This window comes from Tachyglossus aculeatus (assembly GCF_015852505.1).
Source record: "Tachyglossus aculeatus isolate mTacAcu1 chromosome 12 unlocalized genomic scaffold, mTacAcu1.pri SUPER_6_unloc_3, whole genome shotgun sequence".
Classification (NCBI taxonomy): domain Eukaryota; kingdom Metazoa; phylum Chordata; class Mammalia; order Monotremata; family Tachyglossidae; genus Tachyglossus; species Tachyglossus aculeatus.
The window spans coordinates 2,134,373-2,155,002 of NW_024044830.1; the positions used below are offsets into that span (position 1 = coordinate 2,134,373).

Here is a 20,630-nt window from a genome sequence, read left to right on the forward strand (position 1 = left end):
CAACTTGATTAGCTTCAATCTACCCCAGTGCTTAGTATAGCTCCTGGCACATAGTCGGTGCTTAAGTTATTCCATAAAGAAAATATTTTTCCTGAAAGGATCCAGACGGTTTCCGTGCATCTCTAGACTGTATGCTCATCTATTTTTATTTATGTAGAATTTATTATGCACTCCCCAAGTGTCAAGCACTGTTCTAAGCACAGGGGTTGATACAAGTTAATCTGTTTGGAGGCCGATTGATCCCACATATGGCTCACAGTTTACGTAGGAGGGAAAGCAAGCTCCGTGTGGTCAGGGAATGTGTCTTTCAACTCTGTTGTACTCTCCCAAGTGCTTAGTATAGCACACAGTGAGCGCTCCCCCTTCTAGACTGTGAGCCCGAAGTTGGGTAGGGACCGTTTCGATACGTTGCCGACTTGCATTTCCCAAGCGCTTAGTACAGTGCTCTGCACACAGTAAGCGCTAAATAAATACGATTGAATGAATGAATGAATACCACTGGTTGATCGATATTGATGTCGAGATAAAGGGTGTATACTAGTGGAAAGAGAAGAGGGATGGGAGTCAAACGGGTGGGAGTCACCTGCCTGCTGTGTGATCTTGGACAAATCACTTAAATCCTCTATGATTCAGTTTCCTCATCCGAAAAATGGGCATTAAAATACCGGTTTTCCATCCTCTTAGACTATGAGCCCCGCGTGGGTCAGGAACTGTTTCTGATCTGATTGGACTTAATCCATTCCAGTGTTCAGAAAATACCAAAAGTAGGATTCAAGTCTGATGAATCAAACATATTATTATTATTATGGTATTTGCAGTCTAATAAAAAATGGGTAACCTCAAGCTTACCGTGTGTTATCAATGAATCAATCGATCAATCAGTGGTACTTATTGAGTGCTATCAGTTATTTGTATTTATTGAGCCCCTACTACGTGCATAGCACTGTACTAAGCACTAGGGAGAGTATAGTATGAGTTGGTTAACATGTTCCTTGTCTACAAGGAGTTTATAGTCTAGAAGGGAAAGCAACCATTGATTAATCAAGCTATCAGTCAGTGGCATGAATTGAGCGCTGACCCTGTGCAGAGAACTGTACTAAGCAGTTGGGAGAGTCAAATATGTGTCACCATGATCTTGTCCAACAGAGGAAAGTAGGAATAGTAGGACAAGTATTTACAAAGAGCTCACTGTGTGATGATACAACACATTTAGAATGGTTGAAAACGATCTTCTCCTACACAGCTAAGACATCTTATCTCTGGGAAGGAAATGGCCAGTCTCACAGCGGTGAGGGGATTCCTCCTACTGCGATTCTCCTAGGTCCCAGAGCTGCAACTAGTCCACACCACACTGTTCCTCCTGGTCTACTTGGCGGCACTGATGGGGAATCTCATCATTGCAGCCACCGTCCTAGACCGGCGCCTCCACACCCCCATGTACGTCTTCTCAGGAAACTGTCCATCCTCGATCTCTGCTACATCTCTGTCACCGTCCACAAATCCATCCACAACTCCCTGACCAACTGTAGAGAAATCTCCTTCCTGGACTGTGTCTTTCAATAGTTTTTCCTACTGCTGTTCACCTTTTCTGAGCTGTAATTCCTGATGGCCATGTCTTACGATCACTACGCCACCATCTGCCACCTCCTGAGCTACGAGGTCATCATGGACCGAGGGGCCTGTGGGAAGATGGCGGTCGCCTCCTGGCTGGGTGGTACCATGAGTGTCGCCATGCACGTGGCCGCCACCTTCTCCGTCGGCTTCGGTACGTCCAACGTGATCAGCCATTTTTTCTGTGACACTCCCCAAATGATGGAACTTTCAATCTCCAGGGGAAACTTCCAGGAAATTGGAGTCACGGGCTTCTCCGCCATTCTGTACGTCTCATGTCTTGCTTCCATCGTCGTCTAGTACGTACACATCTTCCGGGCCGTGCTGAGGATGCCGGCTACTGAGGGCCGGGCCAAAACCTTCTCCACCTGCCTGTCTCACCTCGCCGTGGTGATTTCATTCATCTCCATGGGAACTGTCTCCCACATCAAGCCGCTCTCAGACTCCTCCTCGACGCTGGACTTCCTGGTGTCCATGTTCTACACCATGATTCCCCCCACCCCCGAACCACCTCATCTACAGCCTGAGGAACCGGAACGTGAAGGCAGCTCTGAGGAGTGTGTGAGAGGATGGCTCTGAGAAACTGGGACACATGAAGTTCGTCTTGGGTATGGGTATCTTTGGGGAGGAACATCATGGAGGAAACAGATCACCTACTTCTAGGGAAGGCTCAGTCAATCGATCACTCAATTAAATAAACAAAAACTTTTGATGGTATTTGTTTAGCATTTCCTATGTGCCAGGCACTGAACTAAGTACTGGGGTAGATACAAACTCATCAGGTTGGACACAGTCCCTGTCCCACGTAGTAATAACTCCCAGTTTACTAGTGGAACCTTGAAACAAACTCCATTTAACGGTATCAGTGGTATTTCGTGAGTACGTACTGTGGAGAGCACTGTTCTAAGCACTTGGGACAATACAACACTGTTGGTAGAAATGTTCCCCGCCCATACCTAGCTCACAAACTATGCAAGAGGGAACCCCTGAACTAAACCACCCAGACCTGTAATTCTACAGCAAAGCATACAAGCCTGAGTAGAAGTGTGAAGAGTGGAAAATGCAGAGGGCATGGTGTCAGAAGGCCCTGAGTACTAATCCCGGCTTCACCACCTGCCTGCTGTGTGATCTTGGGCAAGTCACTTTACTTCCCTATACCTCAGCTACCTTATCGCAAAAATGGGGATGAAGATTGCGAACCCAATGTGGGACAGGGGCTGTGTCCAACCTGATCAGTTTGTATCGACTCCAGCCCTTAGTACAGTGTCTGGCCCATAGTTGGTGCTCAATAGCAACACCAAGAAGGAGAAAGAATCAGAAGCAGTCAAGGTTGTGTCTGTAAACAGACTGGCCTGTGTTTCAGCAGGGACTAAAGTAATAAACGATAGTGAGAGACTCTGAACTCTTCTCATTGGACCTAGAACAACAACAACAAGCAGGAGAAAGAATCAGAAGAAGTCAAGGATCAATCATTCAATCAATCGTATTTATTGAGCGCTTCCTATGTGCAGAGCACTGTACTAAGCGCTTGGGAAGTACAAATTGGCAACATATAGAGACAGTCCCTACACAACAGTGGGCTCACAGTCTAAAAGGGGGAGACAGAGAAACCAAACATACTAACAAAATAAAATAAATAGAATAGATATGTACAAATAAATTAAATAAATAAATACATAGAGTAAAAAAAATGTACAAACATATATACATATATGCAGGTGCTGTGGGGAAGGGAGGGAGGTAAGATGGGAGGATTGAGGGGGACGAGGGGGAGAGAAAGGAAGGGGCTCAGTCTGGGAAGGCCTCCTGGAGGAGGTGAGCTCTCAGCAGGGCCTTGAAGGGAGGAAGAGAGCTAGCTTGGCGGATGGGCAGAGGGAGGGCATTCCAGACCCGGGGGATGACGTGGCCCGGGGGTCGATGGCGGGACAGGCGAGAGCGAGGTGCGGTGAGGAGATCAGCGGTGGAGGAGCGGAGGGTGTGGACTGGGCTGTAGAAGGAGAGAAGGGAGGTGAGGTAGGAGGGGGCGAGGTGATGGAGAGCCTTGAAGCCCAGGGTGAGGAGTTTCTGCCTGATGCGCAGATTGATTGGTAGCCACTGGAGATTTTTGAGGAGGGCAGTGATATGCCCAGAGCGTTTCTGGACAAAGATAATCCGGGCAGCAGCATGAAGTATGGATTGAAGTGTAGAGAGACACGAGGATGGAAGATCAGAGAGAAGGCTGGTGCAGTAGTCCAGACGGGATAGGATGAGAGCTTGAATGAGCAGGGTAGCGGTTGGGATGAAGAGGAAAGGGCGGATTTGGCAATGTTGCGGAGCTGAGAGCAGCAGGTTTTGGTCACGGCTTGGATGTGAGGGGTGAATGAGAGAGCGGAGTCGAGGATGACACCAGGATTGCGGGCTTGTGAGACGGGAAGGATGGTAGTGCCATCAACAGAGATGGGAAAGTCAGGGAGAGGGCATGGTTTGGGAGGGAAGACAAGGAGTTCAGTCTTCGACATGTTGAGCTTTAGGTGGAGGGCGGACATCCAAATGGAGATGTCCTGAAGGCAGGAGGAGATGCGAGCCTGGAGAGACGGGGAGAGAGCAGGGGCAGAGATGTAGATCTGGGTGTCATCAGCGTAGAGATGATAGTTGAAGCCGTGGGAGCGAATGAGGTCACCAAGGGAGTGCGTGTAGATCGAGAACAGAAGGGGACCAAGCACTGAACCTTGGGGAACCCCCACAGTGAGAGAATGGGAGGGGGAGGAAGAGCCTGCAAAAGAGACGGAGAAAGAATGACCGGAGAGGTAAGAGGAGAACCAAGAGAGGACGGAGTCTGTGAAGCCAAGGTCAGATAGCGTGTTGAGGTGAAAGGGGTGGTCCACCGTGTCAAAGGCAGCTGAGAGGTCGAGGAGGATTAGGACAGAGTAGGAGCCGTTGGATTTGGCAAGCAGGAGGTCATTGGTGACCTTTGAGAGGGCAGTTTCCGTGGAATGTAGGGGACGGAAGCCAGACTGGAGGGGGTCGAGGAGAGAGTTGTTATTGAGGAATTCTAGGCAGCGAGTGTAGACAACTCGTTCAAGGAGTTTGGAAAGGAATGGTAGGAGGGATATGGGACGATAACTAGAAGGTGAGGTGGGGTCAAGAGAGGGTTTAGTTAGGATGGGAGAGACATGGGCATGTTTGAAGGCAGAGGGGAAGGAACCAGTGGAGAGTGAGCGGTTGAAGATGGAAGTTAAGGAGGGGAGAAGGGATGGAGCGAGAGATTTCATGAGATGAGAGGGAATGGGGTCAGAAGCACAGGTGGCCGGAGTAGCACTTGAGAGGAGGGAGGAGAGCTCCTCTGAGGATACCGCTGGGAAGGATGGGAGAGTAGCAGAGAGTGTTGAGAGCCGGGGGGATGGAGAAAGGGGGGAAGAGACTTTGGGGAGGTCGGAACTGATGGATTTAATTTTGTTAATGAAGTAGGAGGCCAGATCGTTGGGGGTGAGGGAAGGAGGAGGGGGAGGAACCGGGGGCCTGAGAAGGGAGTTGAGTGTACGGAAGAGCTGGCGGGGGTGATGGGCATGGGTGTCAATAAGGGAGGAGAAATAGTTTTGTCTGGCAGAAGAGAGGGCTGAGTTAAGGCAGGAAAGGAGAAACTTGAAGTGAACGAGGTTGGCACGGTGTTTAGACTTTCGCCAGCAGCGTTCGGCAGCTCGAGCATAAGAGCGAAGGAGGCAGACAGTGGCAGTGATCCAGGGCTGTGGGTTAGTGGTGCGAGAGCGGCGAAGGGAAAGGGGAGCGAGTGAGTCTAGCTGAGTAGAAAGGGTAGAGTTGAGAGCAGTAATCTGATCATCAAGACTGGGTAGAGAGGAGAGGGCGGCGAGGTGGGGTGTGAGGCGCTCCGAAAGATGGGTGGGGTCCAGAGAGCGGAGATCTCTGTGAGGGAGTAATACGGATTTACAGGGGAAAGGAGTGTGAGTGAGGAGGCAGGTGAGAAGATTATGATCAGAGAGAGGGATTTCAGAGTTGGTGAGGGTAGACACAGTGCAGCGGTAGGAGATGATGAGGTCGAGGGTATGACCAAGTTGGTGAGTGGGTGAGGTGGGGTGGAAGAAGAGGTTGGCAGCGTCAAGGAGAGATAGAAGGCGGGCGGCAGAGGAGTCGTTAGGGATATCCATGTGGATATTGAAGTCTCCGAGGATCAGAATGGGCATGGAGAAGGAGAGAAGGAAGGTGAGGAATGGATCAAAGTCGTTAAAGAAGTTGGAAGTGGGGCCCGGAGGGCGGTAGATGACAGCTATAAGAATCTGGAGGCGGGGGGGGGGGTAGAGGCGAATAATGTGGGCTTCAAAGGAAGGGAAGGAAAGGGAAGGGGGAGGAGGGATAGTGCGAAAGCGATATTGGTGGGCGAGAAGGAAACCGACACCTCCTCCTTTTCCGGTGAGTCTGGGGGAATGGGAGAAGAAGAGGCCTGCACTGCAGAGAGCAGCAGAAGAGACCGTGTCGTCTGGAGACAGCCAAATTTCAGTTAGGGCGAGGAGGAGTAGAGAGCTGGAAAGGAATAGGTCCAGGATGAAAGGGATCTTACTTAAAACGGATCGGGAGGATGTGTCTGTAAACAGACTGGCCTTTGTTTCAGCAGAAACCGGCCTTCCCAGACTAAGCCCCCCTTTTCTGCAGCTCCCTTTCCCGTCAGCATCACCTCAACTCACTCCCTTTGCTCTTCCCCCACCTCTCCGCATCCCACAGAACCTATGTATTTATGTATGTATGTATAATTCTATTCATTTATATTGATGCCTGAATACTTGTTCTGATGTGTACGTATCTATAATTTGATTTATTTATATCGATGCCTATTTACTTGTTTTGATGTCTGTCTTCCCCCTTCTAGACTCTAAGCCCTTTGTGGGCAGGGATTGCCTCTATTGCTGAATTGTACTTTCCAAGCGCTTAGTACAGTACTCTGCACACAGTAAGTGCTCAGTGAATACGATTGAATGAAGGAATTAATAAAGGATGAAGATCAAGGATGAAGAACCTTGTCACGCTGTCCACCCCATTATTCATCCATTCACTCAATCATATATATTGATAATAATAATAGCGCTTATTAAGTGCATGACTTAATAATAATAACGTCATTATCATTTATTAAGTGCTTCCTATTTGCCAGGCACTGTTATAAGCACTTGGGTAGTTACAAGGTAATCAGGTTGTCTCACAGTCTTAATCCCCATTTTACAGGTGAGGTAACTGAGGCACAGAAAAGTGCATAGACTTGCCCAAGTTCACACAGCAGACAAGTGGCAAAGCCAGGATTAAAACCCATGACCATCTGAATCCCAGGCCCGTGCTCTATCCATGTATGTCATGCTGCTTACTATGAGCGTACTATATGCAAAGCACTGTACTAAGCACTTGGGAGAGTACAATACAACAATAAACAGACACATTTCCTGTGCACAACAAGCTCACAGAGCTTCTGGAGGGCAGAGCTAACCATGTGCCTTGGTTTCGTTGCACTCTCCCAAGCACTTAGCATAGAATTCGTCTCACAGTAATCAGTCGATCAATAGTATTTGTAAAGTGGTTACTTTGTGCACTGTACTAAACTGTTGAAAAAGCACCATACCCTCGAATTAGAAGTTGTAATCCCTTCCCACAATGAATCATCAGTCTACAGGCGGAGCCTGACATAAATAAATTGGAGATAGAGTACAAGGATGTGTATGTAAGAACAGTAGACCAGACCGTAAACTCCTTGTGAAAACGTGTGAGCTAACTCTGTTACATTGTTCTCTACCAAGCTCTTAGTATAGTGTTCTGCACACACCAAGCACTCAAATACCATTGACTGATTCATGTGGGACTGGGGTGAATATCAAATTACTTAAGGAATACACAACCATAATCATAGGTGATGCAGAAGGAAAGGCAGGTAGGGGAAATGAAGCCTTGATCAGGGAAGGCATCCTGAAGGAGATGTGATTTTCGGAGGGTTTCGTCACTCGATAATTCCACTGATGAGGGAGCCAATAGGATAATAATAATAATAATAATAATAATAATAATAATAATAATAATATTTCTTAAGTGCTTACTATGTGCCAAGCACTGTTCTAAGCCCTGGGGTAGATACAAAGTTATCAGGTTGCCCCAGGTGGGGTTCACAGTCATAATCTCCGTTTTGGGGTAACTGAGGCACAGAGAAGTTAAGTGACTTGCCCAAAGTCACAGAGCTGTTGAGTGTCAGAGCTGGGATTAATGAATTTGAGAATGCTTTGAAGTCCTCAGAAGCTGATAGCTAAGGCATCTCTTTCTCCAAGACTCTCTCCCAGGAGTCCCTGCTCTGACCACCTCTGTGCCCAACTAATTGTTGCAGCTGGAGGGCGTGAGAATCCCAGGGGGGTGCTCCCGCTATCTATGCCAACATATCTCTCTCTTCAGCGATCCCGTGCTCCAGAAATATTGGTTTCCCCAACCCCAAATGTGAAGAGCACCTGGAGAGGCACTCTCGTCCTTGTCTCCTGATTGCCTCTCTCAATTCTTTAGATCCCACAGAAAGGGCAGTAGGACCTTAGAAAGACGAAGAGATGTAGAGAAGAGGCGACGGGAGGAATTAAATTTCCTCGGACGTCAGGTCAACCCCTAGCCATCTTCTCACCGGCCACCCACTCCTGGAGAGATTTGGAAAAGGGGGCTGGGGATAATCATTTCTCCACCTCCCAGCTCAGCTGTATCCAGCTCAGCTTCCTTTTCACATCCTCGCTCACGAGGCTGAGGGTGAATTCTCCAACACTGACTCGAACACAGCTCATCCAGTGTCATCATTTCTCCGGACCAGAGTGGGAATCTGTTTGCCATTTTTTCACACCAGGACTGGTGATTAGGGATGAAACAAAGAACTCAACATTCCCTCCGGCCAGTCTGTAGCTTCTATCATATTTAAGAAAATGGAAATTGGGTATATGTGCTACTAATACAGACTATTTATTGAGCGATCCTTCTGTGAAGAGCAGGGGAAAATGCAATATAGGACAGGATTTCTAACTTCGAGGAGTTTATGGTCTAGTCTGCCCAGTGTGGATTACTCCTGACCTTATCTCAAAACTCCACACTGCCTGCAAAATCGCAGATGCTGAAGTAATCAGGGAGAAAGCCTTGACCATCACTATCCCGCAATTACTAGCCCTGTCACAGCCAAACAAAGAATGTCCACTCCTAAATGTGAGTCCAGGAGTGGCTTGGGAGACAGTCAAGGGAACCAAGAGTGTAAGCTGAGGTTCTTATTGACCTCGGGGAGCTGAGGAGGGGAAGGCACTAAGGAAGAGCTGAGGGGTGAGAAGTAGCTTGGGACTGTTAATAGAGCCAAGGCCTTGGAGTCAGAAGGATCTGGGTTCTGATCCTAGCTCAGCCACCTGTCTGCCATCTACTGTGTAACTTAAGGGCTAGTCACTCCACTTCTCTATGCCTCCGTTTCCCCATCTGCAAAATGGGGTTTCAGTGCATGTGGGACCTGATTATCTTTTGTCTGCCCCAGCGTTTAGTACAGTGTTTGGCATATAGTAAGCACTTAACAAGTGCTGTCTACTTGTTTTGTTTTGTTGGGTGTCTCCCCCACTCTACACTGTGAGCCCGTTGTTCGGTAGGGATTGTCTCCATCTGTGGCCGAATTGTACTTTCCAAGCGCTTAGTACAGTGCACTGCACACAGTAAGCGCTCAATAAATATGATTGAATGAATGAATGAAACAACGAGCTAGAGTCATCCATCAGTAGTATTTATTGAGCACCTACTGTGCAGAGAGCACTGTATTAAGTGCTTGGGAGAGCCCAATATAACAGACTTGATAGACACATTGGTCCCCAGAGAAAGTCGAAGGGAACAGAGAAGGATGGGAAGGAGGGACAGAAAGGGAACGGTGTTAGAAAAATAGATGGAAAATCTAGTTTCTCTCTATTTCTGTTAGAACCTGTTGGGATGCAAAGTCCATATCCTACCTCTCCCTTTTCAGTGCCAAAATACCAGAAATTTCTTCTAAGAGTCTACCCTCAATCCCTCCTGCTTCAAGGTCAGCTACTGACTCTTATCCTGGCTGAAGAGGAGGAGGAATGAAAACCCTTCCCTTTCTGAGCTGAGAAGAACACTTGGAAGATTCTTCACTCCAGGGTATGTTTTGCTAAGAACTTCCCGTTTCTTCAAGGGATCAAATTTCATCTCCTTTTCTCGCCCCTCTCCACATCCGTCCACCTTTCTCTGGAGCCGAGGTGTCCAGAAGGGGACTCGGGACAGCAGCTTGCCTCAGTGGAAAGAGCCTGGACTTGGGAGTCAGAGGTCATGTGTTCTAATCCCGGCTCCACCACTTGCCAGCTGTGTGACTTTGGCCAAGTCACTTAACTTCTCTGTGCCTCAGTTTCCTCATCTGTAAAATGGGGATTAAGGCTCTGAGCCCCCAAGTAGGACAACCTGCTTACCTTGTATCTACCCCAGCGCTTAGAACAGTGCTTGGCAGTGCTTAAAACATACTATTATTATTATTATTATTATCATTATTATTATCTTAGAATCCGAGCCCCCTGGGGGCCAAGAACTCAATCTATTTCACTCCCAGACCTTAGTACAGTGCTTTGCACATAGAAAGAATGAAATAAATACAAATCCTACGACATCGGAATGTCACTGAAACGGCACAGTGTGCTCCATTAATGCTACTGTTGGGTGACCTTGTGCAAGCCACTTAACTTCTCTGCCTCAGTTACTTCATCTTTAAAACATGAGCCCCACGTGGGACAACCTGATTACCTTGTATCTACCCCAGCGATTAGAACGATGCTTGGAACATAATAAGCACTTATGTTCTTGGCACATAATAAACATTTAACAAATGCCATTATTATTATTGTTATTACTACTACTGACTTGCTTTTTCTCTGGTTCTCTTTCTCACTTCCTCTCTCCTGTTTTTCTCTCCCTATCACTCCTTGATACTTTTTTCTCCTTCCCTCTCTTTTCCTCATCCGTGCTTTCATTTTATCTCTCGTCCTCCTGCTATTTTTTTCTGTTTCACTCTTTCACAGTTTCCTCATCTGTAAAATGGGGTTAAGATGGATTTTGTGAGCCCTGTGTGAGCCAGGGACTATTTCCTTTCTCATACCTTGTATCTACCCCAGAGCGTAGCACTTAGTAAGTGCCAGATAATTTTTTTAATGGTATTTGTTAGGAACTTACTATGTGTCAAGCATTGCCCTGAGCACTGGTAAATGGTAAAAATTGCTATTCTTATTATTAATGATGATGATAATAATAATACTGTTCACAGGGCCAACCTGTTCCATTATCTTATATGCCTTATTTACAGGTGATTTGATTAATGGACTAATGTTTCAATAACGGAGAGATAGCAGTTCATTTGCATATTTACTCAATCTGTTCTCAATCTTGAAAATTGAAAACAGTTGAAATTTTGATCTCAACCCTAACTCCATGTGCTCTTTTGAAATAAATCTGTGAATGGTTAGAAATGTTTCCTAATAGGAGGACCCGAATTACCGTTGTTTCAATGAGGATTTGATCGTCATTGACTTTCGTGAGGTTTTACCATGAGAAGCAGCGTGACCTAATGGAATGAGACCAGGCATGGGAGATAGAGGACCTGGGTTCTCATCCCAGCTCTGCCACCTGTCTGCTGTGTGACCTTGGGCAAGTCACTTCACTTCTCTGTGCTTCATTTCTCCCTTTCTCCCTCCTATTTAGACTATGAGCCCCATGTGGGACAGAGATTGTGTCCAACCTAATTGACTCATAACTACCAAAGCTCTAAGAAGAGTGTTCAACACATAGGTAGCACAAAATAAATAATATTTTAAAAATCCCAGCCTCTGCCCCCCAAGAACGTGTAACCCATTGGCAAGGGGTGGAATGTGGGAGGTCAACAAAAGGTTAATAATTATGAGTCATAATAATAATAATAATAATAATGATGATGATGATGATGATGGTATTTGTTAAGCTGTTATCATGTGCCAGGCTCTGTACTAAATACTGGGGTGGAAATAAGCAAATCAGGTTAGACACAGTTACTGCCCTATGTGGGGCTCACAATCTTAATCCCCACTTTACAGCTGAGGTAGCAGAGGCCCAGAGATGTGAAGTAACTTGCCCAAGGTACACAGCAGACAAGTGGCGGAGCAGGGATTAGAACCCATGACCTTCTGACTCCCAGGTCTGTGTTCTATCTACTATGCCATGTTGCTGCTGGGTCATGAACATCGGTAAGCTACAGACTAGGACAACAAGGGTTTTGATTTCAGGGAAGATAAATGTGTTTGTTAAGCACTTACTCTGAGCCAAGCACTATGCTAAACATTGGTGTAGATACACGGTAATCAGGTCAAACAATGTCCCTCTCCCCCTACAGAGAATTTACTGTCTAAGGGGGAGGGAGGAGAGGCACTGAATCCCTGTTCGACAAGTGAGGAAACCGAGGCACAGAGACGTTAAGTGACTTCACCAAGACCACCCAGCAGACAAGTGGTAGAGGCAGAATTAGGATCCAGGTCTGGCAGAGAATGTATCTGTAGGCTGCTATATTCATTCATTCATTCAATCATATTTATTGAGCACTTACGGTATGCAGAGCACTGTACTAAGCACTTGGAAAGTACAATTTGGCAACAGATAGAGACAATCCCTACCCAATAACGGGCTCGCAGTCTAGAAGGGGGAGACAGACAACAAAACAAAGCAAGTAGACAGGTGTCAATACCATCAAAATAGATATATAGAATTATAGATATAAACACATCATTAATAAAATAGAGCACCAAATGTGTAAAAATATGCACAAATGCTGTGGGGAGAGGAAGGGCAGAGGGAGGCAGTGGGGGCGGTGGGAAGGGAAGCCGGAGCAGAGGAAATAGGGGGCCTCAGTCTGGGAAGGCCGTCTGGAGGAGATGAGCTCTCAGTAGGGCTTTGAAGGAAGAAAGAGCTAGTTTGGCTGATATGTGGAGGGAGGACATTTCAGGCCAGGGGAAGATATTGGGCCCGGGATCGATAGCGGGACAGGCGAGAACGAGGCACAGTGAGGAGGTTAGCAGCTGAGGAGTAGAGTGTTTGGCCTGTGCTGTAGAAGGAGAGAAGGGAGGTGAGGTAGGAAGGGGCAAGGTGATGGAGAGCTTTGAAGCCAATAGTGAGGAGTTTTTGCTTCATGAAAAAGGTGATAGGCAACCACTGGGGATTTTTAAGGAGGGGAGTGACATGCCCAGAGCGTTTCTGTAGAAAGATAATCCGGGCAGCAGAGTGAAGTATAGAATGAAGCTGGGAGAGATAGGAGAATGGGAGATCTGAAAGGAGGCTGATGCAGTAATCCTGTTGTGGTAGGATAGGATAGGCTTAGATAGGATGAGATAGGATAGGAATAAGATAGGATAAGATGAAAGACTGAACCAACAAGTTGGCAGTTTGGATGGAGAGGAAAGGGCGGATCTTGGCGATGTTGTGAAGGTAAGAATGGCAGGTTAGGGTGACGGATTGGATGTGTGGGGTGAACGAGAGAGCGGAATCAAGGATGACACCACGGTTGCGGGCTTGTGAGATGGGAAGGGTAGTAGTGCCGTCCACAGTGATGGGAAAATCAGGGAAGGCAGGGTTTGGGAGGGAAGATAAGGAGCCCAGTCTTGGACATTTTGGGTTTTTGCTGGCGGGCAGACTTCCAGGTGGAGATGTCATGAAGACAGGAGGAGCTAAAGCCTGGAGGAAGGGAGAGAAAACAGGGGAGGAGATGTCGATTTGGATATATTCTGCGTAGAGATGATAGTTGAAGCCGTAAGAGTGTATGAGTTCACCAAGGGAGTGAGTACAGATGGAGAACAGAAGGGGACCAAGAACTGACTCTTGAGGAACCCCTACAGTAAAGGAATGGGAGTGGGAGGAGGAGATCGCGAAGGAGACCGAGAATGTACCCCCAGAGAGAAAAGAGGAGAACCAGGAGATAACGGAGCCTGTGAAGCCAAGGTTGGATAATGTGTTGAGAGGAAAGGGATGGTCCATAGTCTTAAAGGAAGCTGAGAGGTCGATGAGGATTATGATAAAATAGGAACCATTAGATTTGGAAAGAAGGAGGTCATTGGTGACCTTTGAGAGGGCTGTTTCGGTGGAGTGTAGGGGACCGAAGCCAGATTGGAGAGAGTCTTGGAGAGAGTTGGAGTCGAGGAATTAGAGGCAGTGACTGTAGATGGCTTATTCTAGGAGTTTGGAAAGGAAGGATAGGAGGGAGATAGGGTGATAACTGGAAGGGCAGTGGGGTCAAAAGAGGGTTTTTTTTTAGGATGGAGGAGTCGTGGAAGTGTTTGAAGGCAGAGGGGAAGGAACCAGTGGAGAGTGAGCGGTTGAAGATGGAAGTTAGGGAGGGGAGGAGGGAAGGGTTGAAACTTTTCATACGATGAGAGGGAATGGATTCCGAAGCACAGGTGGATGGGGTGGCATTTGAGAGAAGGGAGATCTCCTCTGAAGATACTACTGGGAAGGCTGGGAAAGTAGAGGAGAGGGTTGAAAGCCGGGGGGGTGGAGAAGGGGGAGGAGTGACTCGGGAAGCTCAGACCTGATGGAGTTAATTTTACTAATGAAGTAGGAGGCGGAACAGGGGGCCTGAGGAGGGAATTAAATGTCCGGAACAGCTGACAGGAGTGATGGGCATGGGTGTTATATTGTACTCTTCCAAAGGCTTAATACAGTGCTCTGCACACTGTAAGCACTCAATAATCTGACTGACTGATTCTGACTTCCAGGTCTATATTCTTTCCACGAGGCTCTTATTTGTGGGAAGGAAACATGTCCATCAACACTGTCATACTGTACTCTTCCAAATGCTTAGTTGAGTGCAGTAAGCATTCAATAAATACAATTAACAGATGGAGTGCTGCTTTTCCAGCACATGCACAAATCCTCTCCCTTCCTGATTCCCTCTGAAGCCTGCGGACATGAACGACTATGCTTCTTCCCACAGTACCTGAATTTCCACCTCACGTCGGAACACAAAAAGCCGCCTGAAAACAGAGAAGACATCTCAGCGTCTGTTTCCTGCTAAATAATGTCCTGATGGTTTAGAGTTTGAAAGGTACTTTTAATGTGCAATAGATTTTTTTAATGGTACCTGTAAGTGCTTATTATGTGCCATTCAGGGTACTAAGTGCTGTGGTAAAACAAGACAGTTCGGTTGGACACCGTCCATGTCCCAAGACTCACAATTTTCAACCGCATTTTACAGATGAGGTAACTGAGGCACGGAGAAATGAAGTGACTTGACCAAGGTTCATGAAGTCTTCCTGGCAATCAGTTTATTGGGTAGGGAGCCCGTTGTTGGGTAGGGATTGTCTCTATTTGTTGCCGAATTGTAGTTTCCAAGCGCTTAGTACAGTGCTCTGCACACAGTAAGTGCTCAATAAATACGATTGAATGAATAAATTTCATGAGAAAAAATATGGCTTAGTGGAAAGAGTACGTGCTTGGTATTCAGAGGAAGTGGGTTCAGATCCCGTCTACACCATTTGTCTGCTGTGTGACCTTGGACAAGCCACTTAACATACCTGTACCTCAGTTGCCTCATCTGTATGATGGAATTTAAGACTGTGAGCCCCATGAGGGACAATCTGATTACCTTGTATCTACCCAGCGCTTAGAACAGTACTTGGCACCCAGTAAGCGCTTAACAAATACCATAATTATTAACTATTATTATTTTTATTTCAGGGCAACGGCTGTCGACAGAACGCCTGCTCCCAAGGAGTTGACAATCTAAAGGAAAGTTCCTTGGGGCGGCTTCTGCCCTAACAGTTTTTCCATCACCGCCTTCACGTGTCGATTACTCTGGCTGAGTGGATTCAGGGTGGGGGGCACCACAGAATAGAACACAGACGGCATCAGTTCATGTGCCGAGGGGGAGTCAGATATCGGCTTCAAGTAGGCAGAGGAGCCGGAAGTGATGTAAAGTGTGACGATAGTGAAGTGGGGCAAGCAGGTGGAGAAGGCTTTGGCCCGGCCCTCGGCATCCGGCAACTTCAGAACGGCCCAAAAGATGTGCACGTACGAGACAGCGAATAGCATGAAGCAGAAGAAGGGTAAGCTGACGGTCGTGGCTAAACCCAGGTTTTCGGCGCCTTGGCTAGAGAAGCAAGGAAGCCTCAGCAACTGGGGGCCATTGCAGAAGCATAGTTGGACGGCTCTGGGTCCACAGAAGGACAGGGAGACGGCGCTGGTCGTGTAGAGGGCAGCGTTCAGACAGCTGCTGAACCAGGAGGCAGCCAGCATGGAGGCACAGGCCAACCGATGTATGATGGTGTCATAGCGCAGGGGTTGGCAAATAGCCATGATGTGGTCGTGGGACATGACAGTCAGCAAGGCCATCTCCGTTCCCGCTAAGCAAATCACGAGAAAGAACTGGGCAGTGCAAGCAGGCAGGAAGATGGAGTTGACGTTCAAGAGGGAGTCGAGGATGGATTTGGCAACGGTGACAGAGAGGTAGCAGAGGTCGTTGAGGGCCACGTTCCTGAGGAAGAAGTACAAGGAGGTGTGGATGTGCCGGCCGAGGGCAGTGACGGCGACGATGAGGAGATTCCCCATCCAGGCCGCCACGTAGAACAGGAGGAACAGCGCGGCGTGGACCAGGTGCAGCTCCCGGACCTCCGAGAGTCCCAGCAGCAGGAATCCTGTCACCACCGTGCAGTTGGCCATGTCGTCTTACATCTGCCCGGAAGTCCACACTGAGAACTTGAGCATCACCCCACGGACGACAGTCAGAAGAATGAAATTGTTGTGTTGGATGGAGCGTCTCAGATTCCTTCTCCCTCTACCTCCGTCCCTGAGTGGGACTTGGTAATCGCAGAGACGTGGACCATGGCTGGGAGAGGCAGGGAGCTTCCTGTGGACAAATGGAGAATTGTCCACAGCCCAAGATAATCTCTTTGCAGACAAGGAACCCGTCTACCGACTCTGCTACATTGCACTCTCCCAAGCTCTCAATACAGTACTTTGCATCCAGTAAGAGCTCAATAAAAAAGTTGACTAATATCATTTCTATGTGCCTACTATTAATGATAGTATTTTTTAAGTACTTGACATACTTACCTGAAGAGCAGTGTGGCTTGATTCTCTCCCTAGACTGTAAGCTCTTTGTGGGCAGGGAATGTGTCTGTTATACTGTTGTATTGTAATGATGGTATTTGTTAAGCGCTTACTATATGCCCAGCACTGTTCTAAGCGCTGGGGTAGATACACGGTAATGAAGTTGCCCCTCATGCGGCTCAAATCTTAATCCCATTTTACAGATGAGGTAACTGAGGCCCAGAGAAGTGAAGTGGCTTGCCCAAGGTCACACAACAAACAGGTGGAGGAGACAGGATCAGAACCCACGCCCTCTGACTCCCAAACACGGGTTCTTGCCACTAAGCCATTCTGCTTCTCATGCTGCTTCTCTGGGCTGATCCCCCAAGCCAGCCCAGGGTGGGTTTTAGGATGTATTAAGAGTCATTTCTCGTTCTATCTAGTTTTGAAATCAGAAGACGTCAGAAAATACAACTGAGTAAATGACCGACTGATTGTTTGAGGTCAAGAACAAGAAGCAGTGTGGCCTAGTCGTTAGAGCATGGACCTGGGAGTCCGAATGACCTTGGTTCTAATCTCAGTTCTACTACCTTTCTGCTGTGTGACCTTCATCATCATCATCATCAATCGTATTTATTGAGCGCTTACTGTGTGCAGAGCACTGTACTAAGCGCTCGGGAAGTACAGGTTGGCAACGTATAGAGACAGTCCCTACCCAACAGTGGGCTCACAGTCTAAAAGGCTCACCGTCTTGCACAAGTCTTGCACGAAGTCTCTTTACTTTTCTGGGCTTCAGTTCCCTCATCTGTAAAATGGGGATTGAGACTGTGAGCCGCATGTGGGATAGGGATTATGTCCAACCTGATTAGCTTGTATCGAATCACAGCACTTGGTGCAGTGCCTGGCACATAGTAAGGGCTTAACAGATATGACGGAAGGAAAAGAAAGAAGCTGAAGTGTCCACCCGTTGACCCAGATGGTCACTAACAGCGGGAACCGTTAGGATATTGTTACCATGGGAACCCTGCAGATAAGTGCCATCAGCAGATCCTCATCTCTGTGGGGACTCAAAGACTTTGGGGACGAGCCGCCGTGATCTGGTCCTCCGGATACCCCCCTCAGAGAAGCGGTGGCTTTATCTAAAGGGACAGCAGCCCAGTCTGGAAAGCGCACCTCAGTGCTCTTCTAGACTGTGAGCCCGCTGTTGGCTAGGGACCGTCTCTATATGTTACCAACCTGTACTTCCCAGGCGCTTAGTACAGTGCTCTGCACACAGTAATCGCTCAATAAATACGATTGAATGAATGAATGAATGCCCTCGGGAGAACAGAGAGGGGTTGATGGCTCCTCGTTGTCCCTCCGTTGCCGCTGCATTTAGGAGTCCGAGGAGGGAGGGGGGACCAGCCAAGCCCAGAGAAGGTCAGGGGTCCCCCAGACCCATGCCGGGCCAGTGGGAGTGACCGGGGGTAGGGTCGAACAAAGAGAGACCATCAGGCCCATCTATGTGAGTGTGAGGGTCACTCTGGGAAGATATTCAAAGCCGGGGTACAGGGTGGAGTTAGAACCAAGGCTGTGTACACAAGCAGAGAGAAAGCATTTGTCCCTATGGTAGCCCCCTGGTCTCCTCCATCCACCGCCCAAACCCCGGTTACCATGGCTACCAGGCTAAGGCGTTATGGCATGGTGTCAGCCCCAGGCGGTGATGACTTCAACAGTCCGCTCAACCCCCCGGGCTGGTACAAGAGGGTATTACTGAAAATGCACCATCCAGAGGCACCATCACCAATTCCTCCTCACAGGACTTCCCCCACTAAATCTTGGGCGGATGCAAGAGAGAAGCAGTGTTGCCTAGAGGATAGTGCGTAGGCTGGCAGTCAGTGGACTTGGGTTCCAATAACGGCTCAACCTCTTTTTTGTTTTACTGGTATTTGAAATGTGCTAACTATGTGTCAAACATTGTTCCAAGCATTGGGCAAGTTAATCAGGTTGGACACAATCCCTGTGCCTCATGGAGCTCACAGTCTGAGAAGGAGGAAGAGCAGGAGAACTGAGGAACAGAGAAGATAAGTGACTTGCCCAAGGTCACACAGCAAGCAATTGGCCTAGCTGGAATTAAAGCCCAGACCCACGCTCTTTCCACTGGGCCGGCTACTTCTCTTCTGGGGGATTTGGGGCAAGTCACTTTGCTTCTCTGTGCCTCAGTTTCCTCATCTGTAAAATGGGAACTGAGACTGTGAGCCCTATGTGGGACTGGGACTGTGACCCACCCAATTTTCTTGTATTCACCCCAGAGTTTAGTACAGTGCCTGGCACAAACTGAGATCTTAAGGGATACCGTAAAAAGAGAGGTAAAAACCACGATCCCTGCTCTCAAAGTTTTTCCAATATAATAGGCTAGATAGGCAAAATTTCATTTACAATTGGGAGAAAAGAATTGAACAATGGATATGTGGATGAGAAGCAGACTGGCTTAGTGGAGGAGTCAGAGGTCGTGGGTTCTAATCCCAGCTCCTCCTCTTGTCAGCTGTGTCACTTCGGACAAGTCACTTCAATTCTCTGTTCCTCTGTTACCTCATCTGTAAAATAGGGATTAAGGCTGTGAGTCCCAGGTGGGACAACCTGATTACCTTAAATCTCTGCCAGCGCTTGGCAGATGGTACCATTGGCAAGTGGTACCATTATGATCATTATTATTATTAGTGCTTGATTTTCATATTTTTGAGTGCTTGATGTGTGCAGAACGCTATTATAAATGCTGAGGAGAGTACCCTATATTGGAGTTGGTAGACATACTTCCTGCCCACAGGAGCATACGGTCTAGGTGGGGAAGCAGACATTAATCAGTCAACCAATCGGAGATATTTATTGAGCGCTTACTGTGTGCAGAGCACTGTACTAAATGCTTGGAGGAATGCCATATAAATGAATTGGTAGACATGTTTTCTCAAGAAGCTTACAGTCTAGAGTAATGAAACTTACCTTCAGCAGCAATATCCTGAGGGTCTGCGGATGCATTAAGTCTGGAGATGGTCACTGACAGATGGTGGGAAGAAGTGAATTAACTAAATCCACCTTGAGAAGGTGGAATTCCAGAGAGTTTTTGAGGGAGGGATATGTTCGGGCTGGGAAATTGAAAAGGGTGGATTTCCAGGCCAAGGGAAAGGTGGGAGCCAGAGGTGGGAGGAGGAAGCGTCGAAAGCTCTCTCCCCCTTCTAGACTGTGAGCCCACTCTTGCATAGGGACCGTCTCTATATGTTGTCAACTTGTATTTCCCAGGCGCTTGGTACAGTGTTCTGCACACAGTAAGCGTTCAATAAATACGTTTGAATGAAAGAATGAAAGCGAGTCTTGGTAAAGTTCCTTTTGGAGGGTTGGTTGAACAAAATGTATAACAAAGAGTAGAGATTGAACAGGTGGATGGCCCTAAAGCCAGTGATCAGGCATTCACTGAAGTCAACCCAACTACAATCCGTTATTCCTCCAGACTGTAAACTCGTTGTGGGCAGGGACTACATCTGTTTATTATTCTACTGTACTCGCCCCAGCATTTAGTGCAGTCCTCTGCACACAGTAAGCACTTCATAAACATTATGAAACGAATTCATTTTCCACTTTACAGGAGCTGCTTCAGTCAGGTTCCCTGTGCTAGAAGCTGTGTGTGTTTGTGTGTGTATGTGTGTGCATGCAAAGTATTGGGTAGTCTAATCAGCGAAAATGTTCAGGCCGTGGGGAGGGTTGAAGATGCAGATAGAAAAAGATCTTCCTCCAGACTGTAAACTCGATGTGGGCAGGGAATGTGTCTACCAACACTGTTGGGATGGTGAACGGGAGACAATCTCAGGAATTCCCTTTAAATCGACCAAAATAATGTGAAAATCTGGATCTTTCCTTATCCCTGCTATATATGAAACTCAAAGATCATTTTAAATTCAATAACTGTCTCCTTTCCATGAGGC

The 20,630-nt window shown here is 47.5% G+C and overlaps 1 protein-coding gene across 1 annotated transcript; it reads right to left on the reverse strand.

Moving 5' to 3' along the window:
- Positions 1-15,369: 15,369 nt before the first annotated feature.
- LOC119921559 (olfactory receptor 14A16-like) lies at positions 15,370-16,194 on the reverse strand. The gene has a single exon (XM_038741691.1). The coding sequence runs from the start codon at positions 16,192-16,194 to the stop codon at positions 15,370-15,372; it is 825 nt and encodes a 274-aa protein (XP_038597619.1).
- Positions 16,195-20,630: the final 4,436 nt, after the last annotated feature.